The sequence below is a fragment of the Sitophilus oryzae genome, unplaced genomic scaffold (assembly GCF_002938485.1).
Source record: "Sitophilus oryzae breed Bouriz unplaced genomic scaffold, Soryzae_2.0 scaffold_1512_pilon_pilon, whole genome shotgun sequence".
NCBI classification, from domain to species: domain Eukaryota; kingdom Metazoa; phylum Arthropoda; class Insecta; order Coleoptera; family Curculionidae; genus Sitophilus; species Sitophilus oryzae.
The window spans coordinates 1,596,545-1,621,328 of NW_022146184.1; the positions used below are offsets into that span (position 1 = coordinate 1,596,545).

The 24,784-nt window shown below is 31.0% G+C and overlaps 1 protein-coding gene across 1 annotated transcript; it reads right to left on the minus strand.

Moving 5' to 3' along the window:
• Window positions 1-1,515: 1,515 nt before the first annotated feature.
• LOC115878462 (acyl-CoA Delta(11) desaturase) lies at window positions 1,516-20,780 on the minus strand. Its single transcript, XM_030894979.1, has 5 exons — window positions 20,525-20,780; window positions 19,380-19,510; window positions 11,866-12,071; window positions 6,296-6,478; window positions 1,516-1,870 (listed from the first exon to the last, which is right to left on the minus strand). Exons 1-5 carry the CDS (start codon window positions 20,673-20,675, stop codon window positions 1,555-1,557), a joined length of 987 nt encoding a protein of 328 aa, XP_030750839.1. The 5' UTR covers window positions 20,676-20,780; the 3' UTR covers window positions 1,516-1,554.
• Between the last annotated feature and the right edge of the window lie 4,004 nt (window positions 20,781-24,784).

Below are 24,784 nucleotides of genomic sequence, written 5' to 3' on the forward strand. Positions count from 1 at the left end.
TTTATATCAACTAGTGCTTAACTTTTTGAACATCTAAAATTATAATGATGTACCTTCAAAAAAGAAAAAATTCGTTATAACCGAAATAGCCCCAGGTACCTCTAGCACGCAATGATAATCGTGTAATACAAGTTAGGCCTTGTAAAAGCATCAAAATATTTACTTTTTTATTTTCAGAATTTTCACAAATTATACTTCCTAGCACTTTTAGAATAAATAATTATACAGGGTTGTTCATCACATACGACACGGAGTATTGTAGCTAAACAATTAGATTTTTACAAATTGTAAGTTTTGGATTCGTTGAAGGACTATTAGAGCTACAATTTAAAAATATTTTTACAAGATACAGAGTGTCCCAAATAAATAAAAAATATCAAAGATGTATTTTTTTAAATGGAACACCCTGTATATTATTACATTTTTAGTTTCTACGATTAAAATAAAGGTAAATTTGATTAATGTTTATTACACTTAAACCTTACCGTTTTTGAAATATTTTCAATTTTGTAAGATTGCAGTAAAAATTTTAAGGCTTCATTTCTCCGAGGGTATCAAAGTTTTTAATGCTAAATATTTATTGAAGTTATTGTGTTGCAATAATAAAAATAATACTACCTTATTAGAGTGTCTAAAAATTTATTTTAAATAATTACTAGCTTTAAACGGTAATAACTTGTTTAATTTAAATGGAATGCTCTGTATATTTTAGGAGAATAAGATGCACAATTTAATTTTCTATCGAATTGTATTACACCACTTTTTACTTATCCCTTCAAGTTTTCGTAGAAAATACATTTTCTTATAATTTAAACCTCATTTATCAATATACCTATGGAATATTGACATTTTAGATTATTTTTAAAGCAACAAATGTACAAAATGTACAGGTTAGTAATATTTTCGTTTTTAGCAAAACGATAATATTACTAGCCCATTTGTACGCAAAAAGAAAACTATTTAAATCTTTATACAAGAGTATACCATTAATTAAATATACCACTATTATTTCCACCCAAATACTAATTAATTACATACTCACTTGTGTTAGTTAATAAATTATTCTTAATAAATGTGGATTTGAATCAGAAATTAATATAATAAATAAGTTATGAAAATGAACGTCTCTGTTATAAATAAACATTTGTCAAAAAATTAAATATCATTTTTAAGGTGTTACTTTTTGCCACACTGTCTAATACACATACCAAATTTTTTTTTGGTATTTGGAGCAATTATTATTAATCAACTCAAAACAGTCAATTAATGCAGTTTGAATACTGGAATCATATTAATTGATCCTCTTTAACAAATATTTAAACAGTTTTTTTAATTTTTTAATAAAATAATCGAACTATATCGACAATATTAGTGTCTGTAATCTTTAAACATTTGGTACATCTTTAAAAATAATCTAAAATGTCAGTATTCCATGGGTATATTGATAAATGAGTTCTGAATTACAAGAAAATACTTTAGAGGAATTCTTAATGAAAAACATATTTTAAATAATATTTTATTTAAAAAAAAATCATTCAGTAAAAAATACATTCACTAGTAAAACTTTTTAGGGTTCAAATAATGATCTTTCGGTACATTTTCGTCCTTCTCTGACAATTCTAAAAGACATTCTGAAATATTTTTATTCTCTGCTACGCTCTTTGTCAAGGCACTTCGCACAGTTCGACTGTCGATCGTCTTCAAGTTGTTTGCTAGTTCCAGAGCGGCACAAGCTCGAATGAACTTGGTCACAACGTCGTCACCATATTTACCATATTCGCTAGTTTGGTAGTCCCATGAGGCTAGGTAGTGATAGGAGAGCCAGTAAGTTTTCACCAGGACAAATACCCAGTTGCTGTCCATGGGGTATCTATAATAAAGATAAAGGAACGTGTAATAATTAAACAGTAGTACTATAAAGGATGTTTAAAAGAACATGTGCCATCTCTCGTGGGGTTAAGCCTGTAAAAATACTTTTATTATTCACGTAGAAATATTAATTATACCGGGTGCATCTCAAAAGTGGCTCATCCCTATAATTTTTTTCAGATAAAAATCGACATTTGGTTTATTAGTATATGACGTAAATTAGAACTGATTGACGTATTCAATTGTTTTCGGTTACTTCCTGTTTCACCGTAAGTGACTACAACTTTTGATTTTTAAACGGCATTCTTGGTACTTTGTTATTTTACTCGATAGAAAATGACATTCTGAATAAAATGACATATCATATGTCAACTTTAGACATTTTCGAATATGGTTAATTTGAAATTGCAACTTGCGATTCATAACGACAATTTGACTCGAAATACCAAGTGTGTGGTACCAAATTATTCGTAAAAAATGCTTTTCCCATATATGCTAATGAGTCACCCTCGTTCCATTTGAAAAAGTTGAGATATGATTCAAAATACGATTTGGGCATCTTTTAACCGGCCAAGACAAGAAACTAAAAACATTAGAAGATCAAATCTGTTTTTCAATGGCTACTAGATTGAAAATTAGTGTCTTTAACACAGCCATGGCATTCTAGATTGAAATTTAAAATTAAATTTTGTTTTAAGCGAAAATGTCAAAAGTTTACCAATGATATGTCATTTTATTCAGAGTGTCATTTTCTATCAAATAGAATAAAAATATACCGAGGATACCATTTAAAAATCAAAAGTTCTAGCCATTTCCGGTGAAACAGGAAGTGGCCCAAAAGAATTGAATAAGTTAGTCAATCCTAATTTTAGTCATATACTAACACTAGCGTGTACCAGCGACTTCGTTTGCGTCGAATTAATAATTTGTAATGGTGATGATAAAGCAAAGCAAGAATTTCCATTAACATACAAACTGGATAAAATTTTCTCACATTTATGTCAGCATGAGAAAAAAACAATATGGCGATATTATTATATAACTTGGTAATATTTGAGGGGTAGTTTCATCTCGTTGGAACTTGATTTTCGAAAAATCCGTTTGCCAAAAATAAGCTTTTTACGTCAAGCAGTTTAAGCAGAATCGTGGTTAAGAAATTACCCAACTTTTTGGAACACCCTGTATAATTTTTTAAAAAATTTCAAAATATGTAAAAAAAATAAATAAATTATGGTTATTCAAGCGTTTTCCCGAAAGACTAACCGTTTTTTAAATAACAAATATTGTAATATTTGAGGGGCGTTTTCACCCTCTTAGAATTTGAAATTCGAGAAACTCCTCCTTATCGAACCTCTACACTCCACAGTCAATCCGTTTGCCAAAAATCTGTTTTAAACGTCAAGCAGTTTAAGCAGAATCGTGATTATTCAATGGTCATATTTTAAGTAGCGCTTTAAGTAGGATCGTAATTAATCAATGACCAGATTTTTCAAAACACCCTGTATACATTTTTAAAAAATCTTAAAATATGTAAAAAACAAAATAAAATATACGTGTTTAAGCGTTTTTTCGAAAACTTGGCCGTTTTTTAAATAACAATATTGTAATATTTGAGGGGTGGTTTCACCCTCTTGGAACTGGAATTTCGAAAAATCCCTTCTTATCGAACCTCTACACCCTAGAATCAACCTGTATGCCAAAATTGAGCTTCTTACGTTGAGTGGTTTGAGCAGGATCGTGATTAATCAGTATGTCAGTCACTTAAGGATTTTATATATTAGTATAGATAACAAATCTCGTTTTTTATTATCTGAAAAAATAAAAGTTATAGGGGTGAGCCAGTTTTCAGGTGCACCCGGTTGAGGAGTTTAAATCCCTAAAAATAATCCTAAATAATTCATTATACAGGGTGTCCCAGAAATAAGTGCAAGTATTTTAAGGTGTTGTAGATCTGGTCAAAAGAAACATTTTTTCTCTTTACATTTCTCAAATAAGTCCAAAAAAAACAAAAAATGCTTTGTTGCTTAAATTTTGAGAACCAGTGGATCTTTTCTGGATTTTCTTTCATGCGAATTTAATCTACTACCTATGTTGCCATATTATCAAGAAATTATGTTTTTAACTTAAAACTAAAAAAAAATCCAAATTTTTTTTCAAAAAATTCCAAATTTTCAATTTTTTTTTTGCAAAAAAAACCTCATAGGCTTGTTTCTGAGGCCGAAATATACTACCAGATAAAATATTTGCACTTATTTCTGGGATACCCTGTATATGAACGGATTTTGTGGCAAATACACTTTTTTAAGTGTAGTGCTGTTAATAAAAGTGTAGTGCTGAAGCGCAGTGAAATAAAGTGTTGTTAAGTGTATGTTCTAGGTAAAGTGATAAAACTACGCTCTAACCTTATGAAATCGATCTGCTATCTATCGGAAACCCGTTTTCTATTGTTAGGTAAGTTTTTGACTTTTAATCTGAAATTTTCAGGTCGTTTTAAAATCTCTCTAGTTCATCTATCAACACCGAGCGTCGAACAAGCTGAGATTCTGGTAATTTTGGGCTGATCATCGATTGCTGGCGGCGATTCTCAAAATATTGCCATGATTTTTTAAAATTTTCAAAGTTAAATAACTCGGTCATTATCAATTTATTTTAAAATCGGTAGAGAGAAAATATATTTCTTTTGACCAGATCTACCACACCTGAAAATACTTACACATATTTCTGAGGGACTTGCACTTGCCCTATATTTATACAGGATATACACACACCGGAAATATCTAGGGATATAATTTTATTAAAGTTAAAAATAAATTTTTTGAATAAACAACCACATATTTGTAGGCCGATTCTTTCTACTTCGATTGAAACGAAGTAGTAACACTAGTTATTTCTAAATTTGGGATATTTGCAGAAGTGTTTGTGCATTTTTTGTCAAATGTATAAAAAGCACCTAGCATCAGTTGTTCGAATTTAACCTGTACTGGCTATGTTTTTATGATAACTGGCCAGAATTCATTCAAATAACTATGTTTAGTAATAAACGATATTATGGAGCGTAAACATCTTAACAGAGACGAAATGCTAAGGGCCATGGGTATGCTCGAAGCTGGAATGCGCCAAATCGACGTAGCTAGAGCATTAAATACAACGCAAAGTGTAATATCGCGATTAAATGCACGCTATCGTGAAAGTGGTGATGTTGCTGAGAGGCACACAGAGCGACATCGCATTACTACCCCTCAGCAAGATAATTTTTTACAATTAAATGCTCGACGCCGACCGACTCTTACAGCACCAGAGCTTAGTTTAATTCTCCAGGAAACACATAATGTAACCGTTAGTCCTGACACTGTTCGCAATAGATTAAGAGAGGGCAACTTAAGAAGCAGACGCCCCTGGAGAGCTCAACCCTTAACGAGAGGAAATCGAGAGGTACGATATTTGTGGGCTCAAGATCATATTCAGTGGTCGAATGAACAATGGGCTAATGTTATCTTCACGGATGAGTCACGCTTTGGAATTCATCCGGATTCGAGAAGGCTTAGGGTGTGGAGAGAACCGGGAAATCTTATTCGGTTGAATCATGTTCAGGAAGTGCACCCTTATCAAGGTGGAACAGCTATGGTCTGGGGAGGAGTCCAGTTAGGCCGAAAACCCGATCTCGTTTTTCTTGAAAGGTTTCTAACAGGAAAAACATATCGTGATTTAATTCTTGAGCCTGTCGTGTTACCATATGCCAATGATTTTGAGAGAAACTTCATTCTCATGCATGACAATGCTCGGCCTCATACAGCCAGAGTGGTAAGTGAGTTTATCAATGCTCATCAATTAAACATCTTACCCTGGCCGGCACAATCTCCTGACCTCAACCCCATCGAGCACGTATGGGACGCGGTCCAAAGAAGAATTTTGAGAATGGGTATGCCTCGTGAAACTCGTAGGGATCTGGTTCGGGTCGTGAATGCAGCGTGGCAGGCTGTACCTCAAGAAGAGATCGACATCCTGATCAGGAGCATGGAGAGACGATGTAGGGCTGTAATGAACAGTAGAGGAGGCCATACCCTTTATTAAGTAAAAATGATTTTATCTTTGTTTCTTTTAATTCATAGTTTAGAACAAAAAAAAAGGTGTGTATTTTTTTGAGTTCAATAAAAATAAAGGTAAATTTTAAAAATTTCGCATTTTTATTTCTAATACGTCCTGTAAACTAATTGTTTATTTTAATTTTATTATATTAGAAATGCAAATAACAAAATTACTGACGATGGCGGGATAAAATTGTAATATCCCTAGACTTTTACGGTGTATGTATTAATATAAGCCTGATATTACTTCGTTTCGTAGCTACAGGGGGTTAAATTCCTCTTTTTTTCAATTTATTATAATTTTTCATGGGAATATTCAGTACTATTCAGGAATAACTTACTTTTCGCCAGCTTTCAAGTCCCATATGATTGTAGCACTTTGGATGAGTAACGTAAGATTCAGCACGATGGCATATCTTAAGGTGGCAGCTGCTATGCTTACAGCCATGGTTTCGCCCCAGTACTCTATAGGAGCATTAGTGGGTAGTAGAAAGACGAACAAAAATGCCAGCAAATAGTACCACCTGAAATAATGAAAATAACATAATGAATAGTTAAGTATAAATTAATAGTATAAGTTAACGCTACCATTGTAAACAAGTGGCGTTTTACCAGTCTTTGTTTTGCACAAAAACAAGGACCAAGGCCAGCGTTAGATCTGCAATACCAAGACGAAGACTAAGATCGACCACTGCAATACGCAAGACCAAGATCCAGCTTGTAGGACATAAGAAAAGACCAGTAGAACATTGATTCGATTGTAAATACATTTTTATAGATAGCAAACATCGTTTCAACTAAATGACATTCATTAGGGCTTTGAGGAAACAAAAGAAGTTACTTGGGAAGAAAACCACAAACTTGGCAATTGCACGATATGATATTATACAGACCGGACCACCGTAGTAGTAACATAGGCAGAACCGGACGAATTAGCGTATACCCGTCCGCCGGATAAAAAGTAGGCGAACAAATGCGATAAAATAAAAATAGGTAGATATGTGATAAGAATGTTTCAGAATTTGTATTTATTCGTGTTTTAATAGCCAGAACGAATACATAGATTCTCGCGACAGTTCTCATGTAAAATTTATTTTTTAAGTAAAATAATGGATAATTACGATCATGAAAAAATTCAAATTGTAAAATGGTATTTTCAAAATAGGTCTTATCGGGATATACAAACAATTTTTCCACAAACTTTTGTAGACAGGCCAATTCCATCTTTACCTACTATATCAAGAGTTATTAATAATTTTGAAACACATGGGTACGTGTTCCCACAAAAACAAAAAGAGCCTGATGTGTTGATTAATGAAGAACAGGAGTTAAAGCAAGTGTTCATTTGAGCTACCGCAGATCAAAATCCCACGTTTTCAAGTAATTAAATTGCTGAGGTAACAGATTCTTCATCTAGCACGGTTAAAAGAGTCCTTAAAAAGAATGGATACCGATCGTATAAAGCGCGCAAAACTCAAGAAATTTTCCATGAAGACCAATTTCGGCGTATGGCGTTTTGTAAATCTGTAATGGAAAAGACCAATTTAGATGAAAACTTTATTCGGCGTATAGTTTTAACAGACGAATCAAGTTTTCATTTAATGAGTCGTCATAACACTACACAAGTGCGATATTGGTCTCGGGAAAATTTGCACAGATATTTTGAGGTACGCACGCAATATCCTCAAAAGCTAAATGTTTGGGGTGGTTTTGTAGGGGAGCATATGATTGGTCCATTTTTTATAAAGGGTAATTTAACTATTGCAAAGTATTTGGACTTGTTACAGCAGCAGATTGTGCCTAGAATTCGTGAGTTATTGGGAGAAAGATTCCACAATATCTGGTTTCAACAAGATGGTTGCCCTGCCCACAATGCCCGTATTGTTCAAGAATATTTGGACAATACTTTTCCCAACCGTTTAATTAGTGGATATGGAACTATTTTGTGGTCCGCTAGATCACCAGATCTTTCTCTCGATGATTTCTTTTTGTGGGATTATGTAAAATCCAAAGTGTATGGTCATAATAGGACTAATAATCTGGATGAGCTTAAAGGAAGTAAAAATACGCGAGGCTTTCCAAACTATTAGCCCTAATATGTTAGCCAATGTCAGACGGGGATTTTACGACCGCCTAGGCTTCTGTCTAGCACAAGAAGGTGTTATTTTTGAACACTTGTTATAACTTTTTTTATTTAGAGTAATATTTTAGTTTTTTTTTATTTTATTGATGTATTTTTTAATTTTCGAAATGAGTTTTGGGTTTAGAGAATTTATTTGTTTTTAGTTTTGGCTTGTAAACACACTCAAATAATAAATATTTAAGTATTTTTATTTTAAATGTTACCTTAAGTGAAGGTAAACACTTAAAATGAAAATAATAAATACTCGGCACTCCTCGCGTCGTATTCCTAGTCTGTCACGACCGACCCGTCCAAGCACAACTGCAACTGCGTACTGCCTAACCAGTCGACTAGCCGGTAGTGAATCTCAAGTACGAACGCAATCGGGTAAGCGTAAATTAGTCCGGCAAGTTGCTATGTTACTAGTAGCCTGCTCTTCTCTGTATACCAAAATGATTCTATTAAACATATAAATTAAAGGTAATAAAAAAACCTATCAAACATATGTATTGATTTTACTTTTAGAAGCTTTATTTAAAAGATATTAGTGATTTTAGATTTGGATATAGAACAAATGTGTCTATTAGCTGTGCATTGAGCCGATTTGAGGGATATAGAACAAAATAAGGGGATATAGAATAATATAATACTCATTTTAATCTGATTGATTGGTATTTCAAAATATTATTTCAGCACAAAATAATTGAAGTGGAGACATAAAGACATTAACTAAAAACAACATAAAAAAATAAAAACCTAAAATACAATAGTATTAATTATTCGTCTGCAGTGTTTATTAAAAACTATCATTTTTTTCGCCTATTTGTTTGGTATGTATAGTGTTGTATAGAATAACTTAATCAGATTTTAAATCTGATTTATAACTTTCATTGGATTATTTAAATGTTTTTTAGCTATCTCTAGTATTGATAGTAGGAGGGAACGATTGAGCAGTCAATTGAGTTGAAGCAGCTGGTTTCACGAAATCCCAAAGTGTGAAACATTCAAATTTGCTAATCAGGCAATCAGTGCTTTTCAAACGAACGATTGAGCAGTCAGTTGAGTTGAAGCAGCTGGTTTCACGAAATTCCAAAGTGTGAAACATTCAAATTTGCTGACAAATCAGACGATCAGTGCTTTTCAAACGAACGGTTGAGCAGTCAATTGAGTTGAAGCAGCTTCACGAAATTCCAAAGTGTGAAACATTCGAATTTGCTAACAAATCAGGCAATCAGTGCTTTTCAAACGAAACGATTTGCCGCCTATTTGACAAACGAACGTTTAGTGGTGCAATTTCACCCGCTTAAAACAAAAGCCTTAAATTTAAATAAAAACAGATACATACATTGTATGTTAGAGAGAAAGAGATCGAGAATAAATGGATATAGAACAATCTAATTTTTATGCATAGTAACATATTTTTTGATCTGGTATTTTCGTTCCATATCCACTTCTTAGGATAAAGAACGCAATAATTCTATTTTTTTTACTACAAACTGTAGGATGTAGGGATGTAGCCTTAAATAGCAATTTTTGGATAGTACAAAATATTATATTTTTTTTTCTTTATTTGTGAATTTGGCTATATTGTTTTTGTGGATATAGAACAAGCTAATTCTGCATAAAAAAATGGTGTATGTAACTCATTTTACCCCAAAAGTGGATATAGAACAACCTAATTCTAGGGTGACGATATGCTAAAGAAATAAAAAAGAAATAATATACAGGGCTGTTCACCACATACGACACGGAGTATTGTAGTTAAACGATGAGATTTTTACAAATTGTAAGTTTGGGGTTCGTTGAAGGACTATTAGAGCTACAATTTAAAAATATTTTTACAAGATACAGAGTGTCCCAAATAAATAAAAAATATCAAAGTTGTATTTTTTTAAATGGAACACCCTGTATATTATTACATTTTTAGTTTCTACGATTAAAATAAAGGTAAATTTGATTAAGGTTTATTATACTTAAACCTTACCGTTTTTGAAATATTTTCAATTTTGTGAAATTGCAGTAAAAATTTTAAGGTTTCATTACTCCAAGGGTATCAATGTTTTTAATACTAAATATTTAATGAAGTTTATTTATTGATCAGTTATTGTGTTGCAATAATAAAAATAATACTACCTTATACAGAGTGTCTAAAAATTTATTTTATATAATTATTAGCTATCAAACGGCAATAACTTCTTTAATTTTAATGGAATGCTCTATATATTTTAGGAGAATCAGATGCACAATTAAATTGTCTATCAAATTGTATTATACCATTTTTTACCTATCCCTTCAAGTTTTCGTAGAAAATGAATTTTCTTATAATTTAGACCTCATCTATCAATATATCCATGGAATATTGACATTTTAGATTGTTTTTAAAGCAAGAAATGTACAAAATGTACAGACTAGTAATATTATCGTTTTTAGCAAAACGATAATATTACTAGCCTAATTTAAATCTTTATAAAAGAGTATACCATTAATTAAATATAACACCATTATTTACGCCCATATACTAATTAATGACATACTTAATTGTGTTCGTTAATAAATTATTATAAATAAATGTGGATTTTTGAGTCAGAAATCAATATAATAATAAGTTATCAAATTAAAGTGTTTGTTGTTATAAATAAGCATTTATTAAAAAATGAAATATCATTTTTAAGGTGTTACTTTTTATCACACTGTCTAATGCCCATACAAAATTCAGTTTTTTAGTATTTGGAGCAATTATTATTAATCAACGCAAACAGTCAGTTAATGTAGTTTGAATACTGGAATCATATTAATAATAGTATATAATAAGAGATATAATCTCTTTAACAAATATTTAAACAGTTTTTTTTTATTTTTTAATGAAATAAACGAACTATTTCGACAATATTGGTATTTGTACCTTTAAAAATTTGTTACATCTTTAAAAATAATCTAAAATGTCAATATTCCATGTGTATATTGATAATTGAGGTCTAAATTACAAGAAAATGCATTTTCTACGGAAACTTAAAGAGATAGGTAAAAAATGGTATAATATAATTTGATAGACAATTAAATTGTGCATCTGATTCTCGTAAAATATAGAGGGTGTTCCATTTAAATTAAACAAGTTATTGCCGTTTGAAGCTAATAATTATTTAAAATAAATTTTTAGACACTCTGTATAAGGTAGTATTATTTTTATTATTGCAACACAATAACTGATCAGTAAATAAACTTCAGTAAATATATAGTATTAAAAACTTTGATACCCTTTTGGAGAAATGAAGCCTTAAAATTTTTACTGCAATTTCACAAAATTGAAAATATTTCAAAAACGGTAAGGTTTAAGTATAATAAATCTTAATCAAATTTACCTTTATTTTAATCGTAGAAACTAAAAATGTAATAATATACAGGGTGTTCCATTTAAAAAAATACAACTTTGTTATTTTTTACTTATTTGGGACACTCTGTATCTTGTAAAATTATTTTTAAATTGTACCTCTAATAGTCCTTCATCGAACCCAAAACTTACAATTTGTAAAAATCTCATCGTTTAGCTACAATACTTCGTGTCGTATATGGTGAACAACCCTGTAGACTAGCTTACTTATAACGACCGATGGACTGACCAGCTTTCAAATCCTCCCCACTAAACACTGCACACGCTTGTATATGAAGCAGAAGATAACAAACTATGGAGACAAATAACACACATCATTTGACAACTACATTCCTCATGTAGGAATAAAGACAGCGAGAGATTTATAAACATATTTTTTAATTCTATAACAATACCAATACCTTTTTTGAAACATTACGATTTTATCATTTTCTAAATCACTGAAATCGATTTCTTCTAAAACTTTTTCCTGGGCAGGACTTAACTTTCTGGTCCATCCGGTATAGTGGGAATAGAAGAATCCCCTTTTTGGATTGAACGGATCTAATTCAGTCTTGAAATGTTTATGATGAAGCCGGTGCCATCTCACCCATCCATATATTGTACCCTAAAAAGTTGAATATTTAGGAAATACCGAGACAAATATGTTATTTCTTGGTTATTTCCTATAAGAACAGGTTGTTAAAAAATCTGCTTTATACATAATCACAATCCCAAATTCTTTATATACAAAATAATATACTATTTGTAAATAACTACCAGTTTCTTGAAAAGGTCTGGGTTTTTCGCTACTAGAAAACAAATCTTCAAAATAATAAAGTTGAAAATGAACATCTCTGCTGTTATAAATAAGCATTCATCAAAAAATGAAATAACATTTTTAAGGTGTTACTTTTTACCACACTGTGTATAGTGTGACCAACGGATCTGTAGCTACGGCAAAGAGTAGATAAGACAAGAGACGACAGTGAACAAAGAAGTCGAATTTCGCGAGAGAGACGCAGATATATTAAAATTTAAAGGTCCCATCAAGTCCCATTTTGTCTGTTGCCAAGTATATTTCTTTGAAAAATAAACAAGATTTTCTGAAAATAAATTAATAATATAAGAAGGATATAAAGTAACGTATGTTAATACGGAAATGTAAATTTTTAGTTTAGGTTGGTTTAGGTTCTTTTTTCGCAATGTACTGATAATATCAAAGAAACAGAATGACTAAAGTTGGTCGATTTCAAAGATAAACAGAATAAAATCTGAAAATCTGACAACTGCGCATTTTATTTATTCGAACCTAAGATTTTAGGACGCTAATCAGCTGTGCTAATCAGGCTTAAACATAAACAAATCTGATTAGTTGTTTTCTTGCATTTTTGCCTTTTTAAAGTGTGTTTTCAGAGTTTTTCGATATATTATCGTTTTGAGAGTTTTTAAGGTTTAATTTTAGTATCGTTTTTATTGCGTTCTAATTTGTAATTATTGTTAAATATGAATACTGAACAGGACACGAGTAGCAGGAAAAGACGAGATGGTGGCATTGTGTGTGCTTATAAAGACTGCAAAAATAGGTCTTGTTCTTCGACAAACATAATATTTCACTCTTTTCCAAAGGATCCTGAAAAGTATTTTTATAGAAATATACTATATAATTATGTTATTAAACTAAATGTAATCCATAGATCGAAGACATGGTTAGAAGCTTGTAATTGCGAGGATTTATTAAATAAAAATTGAGCAACTCTATTTTTTTGTACATAAACTCCACATTGTGATATTACACTTGTTCAAGTCCATATGTAAAAAAAATACACGTAAATAAAACATTTCTTACAAATCGACTTGGTCACTTTCTCTTGTTTACCAACGATATACAAAATATTGCTTTTATTATCTTTATTCCCCGACAAATATGTTTCTAATTATAATTTATTTTATATAATATTTAGAAAACTCATTTTTTTTTCGTTTCTATTTATCTCTTTACCCACACAGTAACTATTTATAAGCTATACAGGCAAATTTTAATAATAGTCTATTTCAAATTTCCCGCAAAAAAGTTACGAAAATTTAAAGGGACAAGCGAGACGAGGTCACTCTCCCCACCACTCAAACATGAAAGGTACCGCGCGAACTGTCGTCTCTTGTCTTATCTACTCTTTGGCTACGGTGTATCGGCAGGGGAACGCAGTTGTAAACAAAACACGCCCAATTTCATTCATAAAATAGGCATGGGCGTACGGTGCTTTATGAAAATAATGTGTATCATAAATATAATATTCAGATTAATAATTTTTTCAAAAAACTTTATGCTGTTTGAATCGTTACTGTTGAGTTAGCAGATAAACACACTAAAAGCTTTTATTAAAGCTCCCTTAAATATTTTGAATCATTTTATTATTATGTGTTGTTAATATAATAGAAGAAATAATTACAGCTGGGGGTTGGAACCTTTGGTCTTACACAGCAAAATAAAACACTAAATCAGTACAATACACCAAAACACTTTTAATTTTACAGTGAACGCACGTTTCGCTAACCATATCTGCCATCAGCAGATGATCAAGACAGAGTCTTGAGGTATATTTATTTATATATCTGTACTAACTATATTTTTTTTCTATTATACATAATTTTAGATATAACTATTTCCAGCAAAAAAAAATCTTGAAAATTGTTAACTTTGGAAGCGCAAACAAAACATAATTTTACTCACCAGTAGATCCAATATTGCCTATTACACCAGATATGGTATCGCTCCGCCAGCACTTTTTAAAGGTTAGGTTATTGTCGACCCATATGTTTCATCCAAATAGATAATACTTGGCTATATTTTCGAATTTCGCGTATATATTTATATTTCTCTCTGCAATTTAATGGGCCGCTCCATTAATATTTATCTGTTTTTTTGACATTTACGCCAAAAAAATTCATTTGATTTTAATAACCCCCTTAGCGTTTCCCTGCCAAAGGAAAATTCGATTCTTCTGGCAATTTTTGCAAAAGCTTTCTAATTGTGGGGACGAGTTTGAATTCGAGATAAAATCTATTTATCAAATTCCTGACCACTTGGAAAAAATCGTCGTGCGTTTCAACAGCAGTCTCACGTGGTCGTTTCTTTCCAGGGCTGGATATCATTTTATCGGGGTTAGTTTCCAGCCTTTTTTTTATCTTTTTTAAATCCTGTGATGTACTCTCGCCAATCATGTTCGATGAATAGGCGGCCATGCGCGGCGATGCCGGTTTGCCAATGATATCGTTGAAAAATCTTCAACTTTCATAATAAGCAGATTATACAGAATGAAAGAAATAAGTTATTAAATAAAACATATCGAACAATATGACCTACGTTAAAATTCCTTAGCAATATACGTCAGAATATATGCTAAACACATTATATATAATAAAAATATATTAAATTTATAGTTCATGTCTGGCAATTTTGCAATTTTATAGATAAACGTGGCAATGTCGATTTTTTTTCTCGCATTCCTTCCGTAGCTTCAGATCCGCTGGTCAAAGAGTAATATACATACAAAATGCAGTTTTTAGTATTTGGAGCAATTATTATTAATCAATGCAAGCAATCCATTACTGTAGTTTGAATACTGGAATCATATTAATTGGTCCTTTCTATAAATATTCAAACATTTTTTTTATTTTTTAATGACATAAACGAACTATTTCGACAATATTGGTATCTGAACCTTTAAAAATTTGTTACATCTTTAAAAATAATCTAAAATGTCAATATTCCATGTGTATATTGATAATTGAGGTCTAAATTATAAGAAAATGCATTTTCTACGAAAACCTGAAGACATAGGTAAAAAATGATATAATATAATTTAATAGACAATTAAATTGTGCATCTGATTCTCATAAAATATACAGGGTGTTCCATTTAAATTAAAGAAGTTATTGCCGTTTAAAACTAGTTATTATTTAAAATAAATTTTTAGAAACTCTGTATAAGATAGTATAATTTTTATTATTGCAGCACAAAATTTAGTGAATAGAAATACTTCAGTACAATATTTGGTTTTAAAAACTTAAATTTGCCTAGAGAAATAAAGCATTATAATTATTACTGTATTTTGACAAAAACCTAAATATTTCAAATACCTTTTTTTTACCTTTATTTTGTATAAAAAAATACAACTTTGATATTTTTTATTTATTTGGGACACTCTGTATCTTGTAAAAATATTTTTAAATAGTAGCTGTAATAGTCCTTCAACGAACCCAAAACTTACAATTTGCAAAAATTAAATAGTTTAGCTACAATACTCCGCGTCGTATGTGGTGAACAACCCTGTATTGAAGAGTAGGTACCTTAAAATCCTCCAACCTTTAGGTATGTCATCGACATATATCAGATAGTGATCAAAACATATCACCATTTTTTAATGGACGTGTATTCGATAACATCTAAACTGTAATGGATATTTGGTGTATAATAAAAGTACTGGTATAATAAAAGTAGGTACTATATTTTTCTATATATTTTTCTAAAACCCAGATTTGATACCATTTGTGGGACTAGAACATACAGTAGATTTTAACAGTGAAAAAATTGTAATGGAAGAACAAGAGATAACATAGTCATTGGCGTAACTACAGAGGTGCCCGGGGGTGCCGGCCCCTCCCCCTAGGTACTGCTGTACTGCTGGGCACCCCCCAGAGAAATCCTGAATTATAACTCTTGGCTACGTATTAATTTTTATTATGCTGTAAAAATGACGTAAAAAAAGATGATGCATGATGTTCAAAAAAGATGATGCAGTAAAAATGACGTTTTCTAATTTTGTTTAATTAATATTATTTTCTTGTGTTCAAAAAATGTGTTAATTTTTATTTTTTTTAAAAAATTTGTAGGTATTTAAGTAATCTACGGGAACATGGTTTGATAACCAAGTCTATGAAATTTACTGATAGAGAAATTCATGTAAACGTTTCATTCAAAAAATGTGTTTTTTTATTTTTTTTTTTTCATTTATAAAAAAACAAAAGCCCTAGCCCCCCCGCCGGTCACATTCCCGGGCCCCCCCCCAGGCCCACCCCAGGATAAATTGCTAGTTACGCTAATGAACATAGTAATGTCATCTGTGAAAGGACCCTATAGACTCTGAACTATAAATAATAGACTTTTTACCAATTTATCCAATTTATTTAAATTTTATTGTATTGTTATAATTATATTGCTGAAGCATCTGCAGAGTTTAGTAATATATAAATGTTTTAAAATGCCCGAATAATAGCAGTATCCGAATTAATAGAGATTGTCCGGACTATTGAAATTATACTGTATCTACTAGAGACTAATGTATTCATGAATAGTTGTAGTATTTAGATATTTTATACAATATGATATTGTGAGAATGCATTCAGAAAAATGCATTCTTCATAAAAAAATTGCTTGTTCTAAAATAGTTAATCCCGTTTATACTTTTCCTAATTTCCATACCGTTTTAGAAAAAATTAAGAAAAACATGGAATTTCAAATCAAGTCTTAAAAATCAAAACACGTTTCTATTGAAATATAATTTCGTCTCTGATATCGTTTTCATTCTTTGTTAGGTTTTTATTGGTATAATTTTAATGAACGTCATAATTTTTGCTGTTTTAAAACGTTAAAGAAATACAAAATTGATTTAGTTCAATTTACAGAAAGGGTGGTAATAGTTATCCGAAAATGTGATACTTTAACAACAGGAAAAAATTTGACGTTAATCAAAATTAATGATAACTATCTATCAAACATCTATCAAAAATTGAAATTGAATTGATATATACTGTTTGACCAGCGGATCTGAAGCTACGGAAGGAATGCGAGAAAAAAAAATCGATATTGCCACGTTTATCTATAAAATTGCAAAATTGCTAGAGATGAACTATAAATGTAATATATTTTTATTATATATAATGTGTTTAGCATATATTCTGACGTATATTACTAAGGAATTTTAACGTAGTTCATATTGTTCGATATGTTTTATTTAATAACATATTTCTTTCATTCTGTATAATCTGCTTATTACGAAAGTTGAGATTTTTCAACGATATAATTGGCAAACCAGCATCGCCGCGCATGGCCGCCTATTCATCGAACATGATTGGCGAAGTACGTCACAGGATTTGTTACCACGCGGTTTCCATGGCTTTTACGCCTTTCCTATTCGCTTGCTTTATCCCCAACTTCACAGTCTCTTCTGAAAAGAGTAGGAATATTGAATACTATTGAAATATCCAGTGGCGGTGTAATTTTTTTGATCATTATTACTTTATTTAATTATTTTATACCGGTTATCCTAAACTTTATTCCTATATTTTTCGTATATTTGATAGTTAGGTTGTGTTTTATTGTTTTGTTATCTTGTTATAATGTTTTTCGTTCGTAGTTTTTAATTATTAATATCAAGTTTGATCGTATATTTGTGTTTTAAAATGAATAAATTTGTTAAGGGTAAGAGGCTACATAGTCAGACAAGAGAAATAATAGGTAATTTATATAGGTAAGTTAATAATAACGTGGATGAAATCTCATTTGATTTATTTCCTTGTGATCATAATAGGGTTTGCGATGAAGAAGCTACAGAGAGTTCCCATAAGTTGCCGCTTAAACGTAAACTTGAGCGGATATTTCTTTATACCGGAGTTAGCGTATCGTCTATAAAAAAATTCACACAGAAGGCTGAAAACTAACCCCGATAAAATGATATCCAGCTCTGGAAAGAAACGAGAGACTGCTGTCGAAAAGCTCTACGACTTTTTCGAAGTGGTCAGGAATTTGATAAATAGATTTTATCTCGAATTCAAACTCGTCCCCACAATTAGAAAGCTTTTGCAAAAATTGCCAGAAGAATCGAATTTTCCTTTTGCAGGGAAACGCTTAGGGGGTTATTAAAATCAAATGAATTTTTTTGGCGGGGGAGATATAATTAATTACAAATATTGCAGAGAGAGATATAAATATATACGCGAAATTCGAAAATATAGCCAAGGAGCGATACCATATCTGGTGTAATAGGCAATATTGGATCTACTGGTGAGTAAAATTATGTTTTGTTTGCGCTTCCAAAGTTAACAATTTTCAAGATTTTTTTTGCTGGAAATAGTTATATCTAAAATTATGTATTTTAGAAAAAAAATATAGTTAGTACAGATATATAAATAAATATACCTCAAGACTCAGTCTTGATCATCTGCTGATGGCAGACATGGTTAGCGAAACGTGCGTCCAGTGTAAAATTAAAAGTGTTTTGGTGTATTGTACTGATTAGTGTTTTATTTTGCTGTGTAACACCAAAGGTTCCAACCCCCAGCTGTAATTATTTCTTCTATTATATTAACAACACAATAATAAAATGATTCAAAATATTTAAGAGAGCTTTAATAAAAGCTTTTAGTGTTTATCTGCTAACTCAACAGTAACGATTCAAACAGCATAAAGTTTTTTGAAAAAAATTATTAATCTGAGTATTATATTTATGATACACATTATTTTCATATAACACCGTACGCCCATGCCTATTTTATGAATGAAATTGGGCGTGTTTTGTTTACAACTGCGTTCCCCTGCCGATACCCCGTAGCTACAGATCCGTTGGTCACACTATACCATTGATATACGCCTTTTGGTTATTAGGACTTTCCTTAGGAAAATTTCGTTAGGAAAATTCCACTATATAGATTTATGTTTTTCTTAATTTTTTCTAAAACGGTATGGAAATTTGGAAAACTCTAAACGGGATTAACCATTTTAGAACAAGCAAAAAATTTTATGAAGAATGCATATTACTCAAATTGTCAATAATAAAAAAGTTTTTCCTCTTGTAAAGACAATCTGGGGACATACTGTATATTCATTCTTTTTCTCAACGAAACCATAAATCCATAATATTAGCTAAGAAATACCTACGCTACCAGCTGCAGTTTGACAGAGCATCAAAAATATCTTCAGGCCTTTACTAGCTTCATAGGTGTGATGTGCCCATAATCTATGGGAACCAGCCGTTTCACCTAGCCAGCCCAAGAATACCACCAATATACCTAAAAATTCATAATATGATGTAATTCATAATTAAATTAGATTGAACACATCGGATGGTAGTGCAGAATATGTGTGGTCAAAGCAACATAAAGAGATGAGAAGTTGGGATTGTCCATAGGGAGGCTATTCGAAAAAGTTTAAATTTAAAGAAGCCGTTTTATAGCAAACAATAATTGGTTAATCGTCCGCTTATTAAATAAATTTGTTGTGTAAGTGGTTGCCATTAGATATAATAGCCTAAGAGCTGACTATATATTTAGAGAACATATTTTAGGCAAGCTAGAATAACTGAAAATGTATAGTTTATTAACTGGTGAACCCAGAATCCTAAGTCTGGCTGGGGGGTTGGGGGTATTTCGATACTGCGCAACCCATAACATTTGCAAAATAATTAATCCAAAAAACATTCTTTAGGCAACTTGAAATTTGTTTATTCTTAAACTTTAGCATCTATTTAACTTAGAAATAAGTATGCCAGACTTTTTTTTCGGGTTTAAAGTGTAACCCGACCATTCCAAATATGTTTAATTTTTATACCTGGAAAACATACTTTAGGCATTCTAAACATTTTACAGCGTATTTATTAGATGATATTAAAAAGTATGTGTTAATTGCCAGACGAATTCAATGGGATTTAATACTTGCCAGACGCGAATAAAGATTTTAAATGAGCGCGATAAGAAAGTCTTATGAGTATCGAGCAGCCAGAAAGATAGTTTATTGAGTAAGTGCGAGAAAGATAGTTTATTGAGACCCATCGGCGTGTTTTTTTCGCGAAAAAAGTATTTTTTAAAATTTGGAATTTTTTAGAAACATTTTGGATTTTTTTTTAATTTTTACTTAAAGAACATTATTTCTTAATAATGTGGCAACATATAGGTAGTAGATTAAATTTACAAGAAAAAAGGCATAGGGGTGTTTCTGGAGTCGAAATACAATACCAATTAAAATATCTGCACTTATTTCTGGGACACCTTGTATAAATTTTAGTGAAAAATTTTATTGGTACTTACTGAAAAATAGTGTCGACCATGTGAATCCATTTTTAAACAAATAAACAAGGCTGAATATGGCTGAAACGTTTACCTGCAACTGTATCAGTACCCAAAACCAGTTAACTTCTCTTTTAGTTGAGTGAGAATTTTGATCAGTTTGGTTAGCCATCCTGGCTCTGTGATTTGACGGCCTGGTCTAATTTTAACTAATTCTCTAACTAGCACATAACGTCAGCCTGTAGACAAGGCAGTAGCAGCAATGACAAATATTGATTTAACAATTACCTGAGGATGAATAAATGTATAAGCCTTCATTATCATGCTAAAATCTATTGTTAATATACAACTTAGGGTTACAAAATAATTGAAAAAGTTTCAAATTTTTTATATAAATTTATTTTGATATCAGCTGAAATATTTTAACAACAATACTTATCATAATTTGGTTCATTGTCAATTTAATTTTACCTTAATCAACGAAGAAGTAATTTTATCCATAATCAATAAAATAACAACTTGTGCTTCAGGAATCGATGACATCAATTCTTCAATGATTAAAATGAGTTATATCCAGTTATACAAAAATTTTTATTACATATAAACAGTTGCATTTTAGAAAACTATTTTCCAGAAAAATGGAAAATAGCCTTGATCCGGCCTATTCCCAAGTCTCCGGATGTTAAGGAATATAAGGACCTACGTCCCATTAGCATATTACCGTATATGTCGAAAATATTAGAACATGTATTGAAAGACCAAATAAAAACATATGCCAAAAACAATCAGATTTTGGCCCGTCATCAGTCGGGTTTCCGTGCCGGTCATAGTTGTGCGAGTGCCTTACTGAAAATATTGGATGATATATTGACAGAGCTGGATAGGGGTAATATTTCGATCCTTGTATTGCTGGATTACGTGTAGTAAGGCCTTTGATTGTTTGAATCATAACGTACTCATGTCAATGCGTCATTATTACGGATTTTCGAACGATGCGGTGCGGATGATTGGGAGTTATTTTACAGATAGGCTGCAGATGGTTAGATTGGGAGCAAACATTTCCGGACCTGTTGAGTTAGGTCGGGGAGTGCCTCAGGGCTCAATCTTGGGGCCTCTTATGTTTTGTATTTATACTTCGCAAATAACAAATGTAGTCCGGTATTCCCATACACACGCTTGTGCTGATGATACGCAGATATATGCGTCTTTTGCTAAGACTGATTTTGGCCTTGCTCTTAATAAAATTAATTTAGATTTACATAACATATATCTTGAATCCATTAAATATGACTTAATATTAAACCCTCAAAAAACAAAGGTGATGTTGTTTGCAGGCGGAAATCATTATCAGGATCTCCTCGGCGAGGTTAGGTTATCAATTAATGGTGCCATACTGCCTGTGGTCGAACAGGCAAAAAATCTGGGAGTTATAATAGACAGATCCTTTGCCTATAGCAGGCATGTATCGTCCTGCATTCAAAAATCATATGCTGGTTTGAGACAACTGTATCCTCACCGTTATTATCTGAGCCATAAGCTCAAGGCTAACTTGTGTAATGCCCTAGCTTTGTCGCATTTTTCTCATTGTGCTCCATTATATTCGCAAACCTTAAACACTCATGAAGTGTATCGAATACAAAAAGTGCAGAATACATGTTTCAGATATATTTTTAATCTAAGAAAATTTGACCATGTTTCGCATAAATTTCGAGAATTGGAGTGGCTCAGTATGATGAATAGGCATCGTTTGGGCACACTGAGTCTGTATCATTTTATTATTACTACCCAAGAACCAACTTACCTGTTTGAAAAGATTCAACTTGCGATTCAAGAGAGAATGCGCATAGTGTTAATATTAGAGCAAAGGACACTCTTACAATTCCCTACCATTAAGACCTCTCCTTTTGAAGGTTCGTTCAGTTATTGTATTTATTGCGAAATTATATAATGAATTACCTTGAAACCTAAAAACTCTAAATATTCATACATTTAAGATGCATACCTGTCGATGGCTTTATGAAAATCAGTAGGTTTTTTTTTTCTTTATCTAACTGAAACTTTTTTTTTTTCTTTGAAATTGAGTTTTTTTTCAATGTTTTTTTTATTGATTTGTTTTGCTTATTATTATTATTATTTTTTTATTGTTCTTTTTTCATATGACATATTTTAATCTATTTCACCTTTTACTATTTTTTTTTGTTGTACTTCATTCGGATGCATTCGGAGTTAAATGGAAGAGCAGAAGCATTATGCTTCTGAATTTCGCTCCACTCCAAAATTGGGATTTTTATATTATTTATATATATATATATATATATATATATATATATATATATATATATATATATATATACTATATATATATATTAATATATATATATATATATATATATATATATATATATATATATATATATATATATATATATATATAATATATATATATATATATATATATATATATATATATATATATATATATATATATATATATATATATATATATATATATATTCTGATGGTGTAATTATTTAATTTCTATGATTTCTTACTATTTTAATGTATTAATAATTAACTGTATTTTATTTTACTTTTTTTTGGAAATAAAGGCATTATTATATATGTTGAATAGGAGAGACACATCCTTGTCTATCTCCTGTACTTGTTAGGAAGGGATCGCTCAGGTGATGCATTATGTGACCCTCTTGGCTTGTTGTTGTTATGGAGGCTTTTTCAGACTGTAAGAAATTTGTTGGGGACTCCGAACTTTTTCATAATTGCCCAAGTGCATCTCAGTTCACAGAGTCGATGTTGCCATTCTCTTTCTGTTCTTTTATGCAGTAGTACTTTAAAATCATGTTTACTAATATCAAGGAAATCAATGGTATCTCTTTTAGCAGCTTGCTGAGCAGCTTCATCTGCCATTGTATTGGCAAGCATATTAGTGTGGCTTGGGACCCATACAAACGTGAGTTTGTTTTCCTTTTCGCTGCACTCTCGAATAAGCGTCTGAATTTTTTGTTTCAGAGCATCATGGCCAAATATGTCATTATTTTTTTTAGTTTAATTATTAAAACTATTTAGTAAGAAAGTGACGAACACAATGCAGTGGCGACAAACTTTTAGAATAAAGCTACTTTAAAATTTTCCATTTAAAATATAATAAAGTACCATGTAATTTTTTTGAAAGAGTTAAATTAAATTTAATTTAAATGGTAGGGAACCATCTAAATTCTATAGTTATGTAATTTGCTAAAAAATATGCTAAAACTCTGGTTGGATTTGTAAATTTACGCGCCCTGTAATGTACGAAATGTTACTATTTATTGATAAGTAAAATTGATATAGTACGTGTCTTATAAATACTTTCATGTCATCATAAACTAGAAGTTCAAAGGTAAATAATTTAAATTTTCCAGGTTAATACGATTTACATATAATCGACATTAGCATACTAGCGTTATTTAAATAAAAAAAACTGTTTTAGGTTTACTAAAAATAATATACGTTCAGTATAAAATATTGAAGATAGACCTAAATGCCATAAATACGGTTGATTCTCACTATACCTTCTAAGGAATCCCATCGACAAACCGCATCATACCCACTATGCGTGTATGGATGCACGGACGTATGCAAACGATGCATCAGCGCATAGTAGGCATGGGGTTTAATTCTGGTAATTGCTTGATATTTACGGCTGATTATTGATTTCTGCCAGTGGCTATCAGAATGTTGCCAGTATCTTTTTATGTTTTTAAAGTTCAATAACTCGGTTAATATCAATTTATTTCAAAAATAGTACAAAGAAAATATATGTTCCTTTTAGCCATATCTACAACCTCTTAAAATACTTCCCACCAAGCAGAAAACCTCATATTACATTTGCAACATTGCAGTCAATCCCCAAACAGTTTGCTTTGTAATGTTAATTTCTAAACATTGTGTCGTGATTGACGAAACCTTGCTACAGAAACATTGTTTTTGAATGATGATTAAAACGTTTTTTCTGCAACATTGCAACAAAGATTCAAATGAAAGATCCGCTCAAGTTAATAATAATTAATAATATAACAAATATACCATAAGATCGAAAAAAACGGCGTCTAGTTGGCATGGAAATGAATATCGATGACATTCCCCATATAATTTTACATATAAAATGATAGCGATTTTCTTTTCATAGACATCGCTGACGCATTTTTTTTATCATACGGTATAAGTTAGAAGTTAAGTTAGGTTAACGCACTTGTTTTTTTTTACGTTTTTGCATGTTTTTGG

Coding starts and splice junctions, on each gene's coding strand:
- LOC115878462 (XM_030894979.1), bottom strand. CDS start 20,675: ATGGCTAACCAAACTGATCAAAATTCTCACTCAACTAAAAGAGAAGTT. Junction 19,511..20,524: donor ATGGTCGACACTATTTTTCA/GTAAGTACCAAT, acceptor ATGAATTTTTAG/GTATATTGGTGGTATTCTTG. Junction 6,479..11,865: donor ATCGTAATGTTTCAAAAAAG/GTATTGGTATTG, acceptor TCATTATTTCAG/GTGGTACTATTTGCTGGCAT.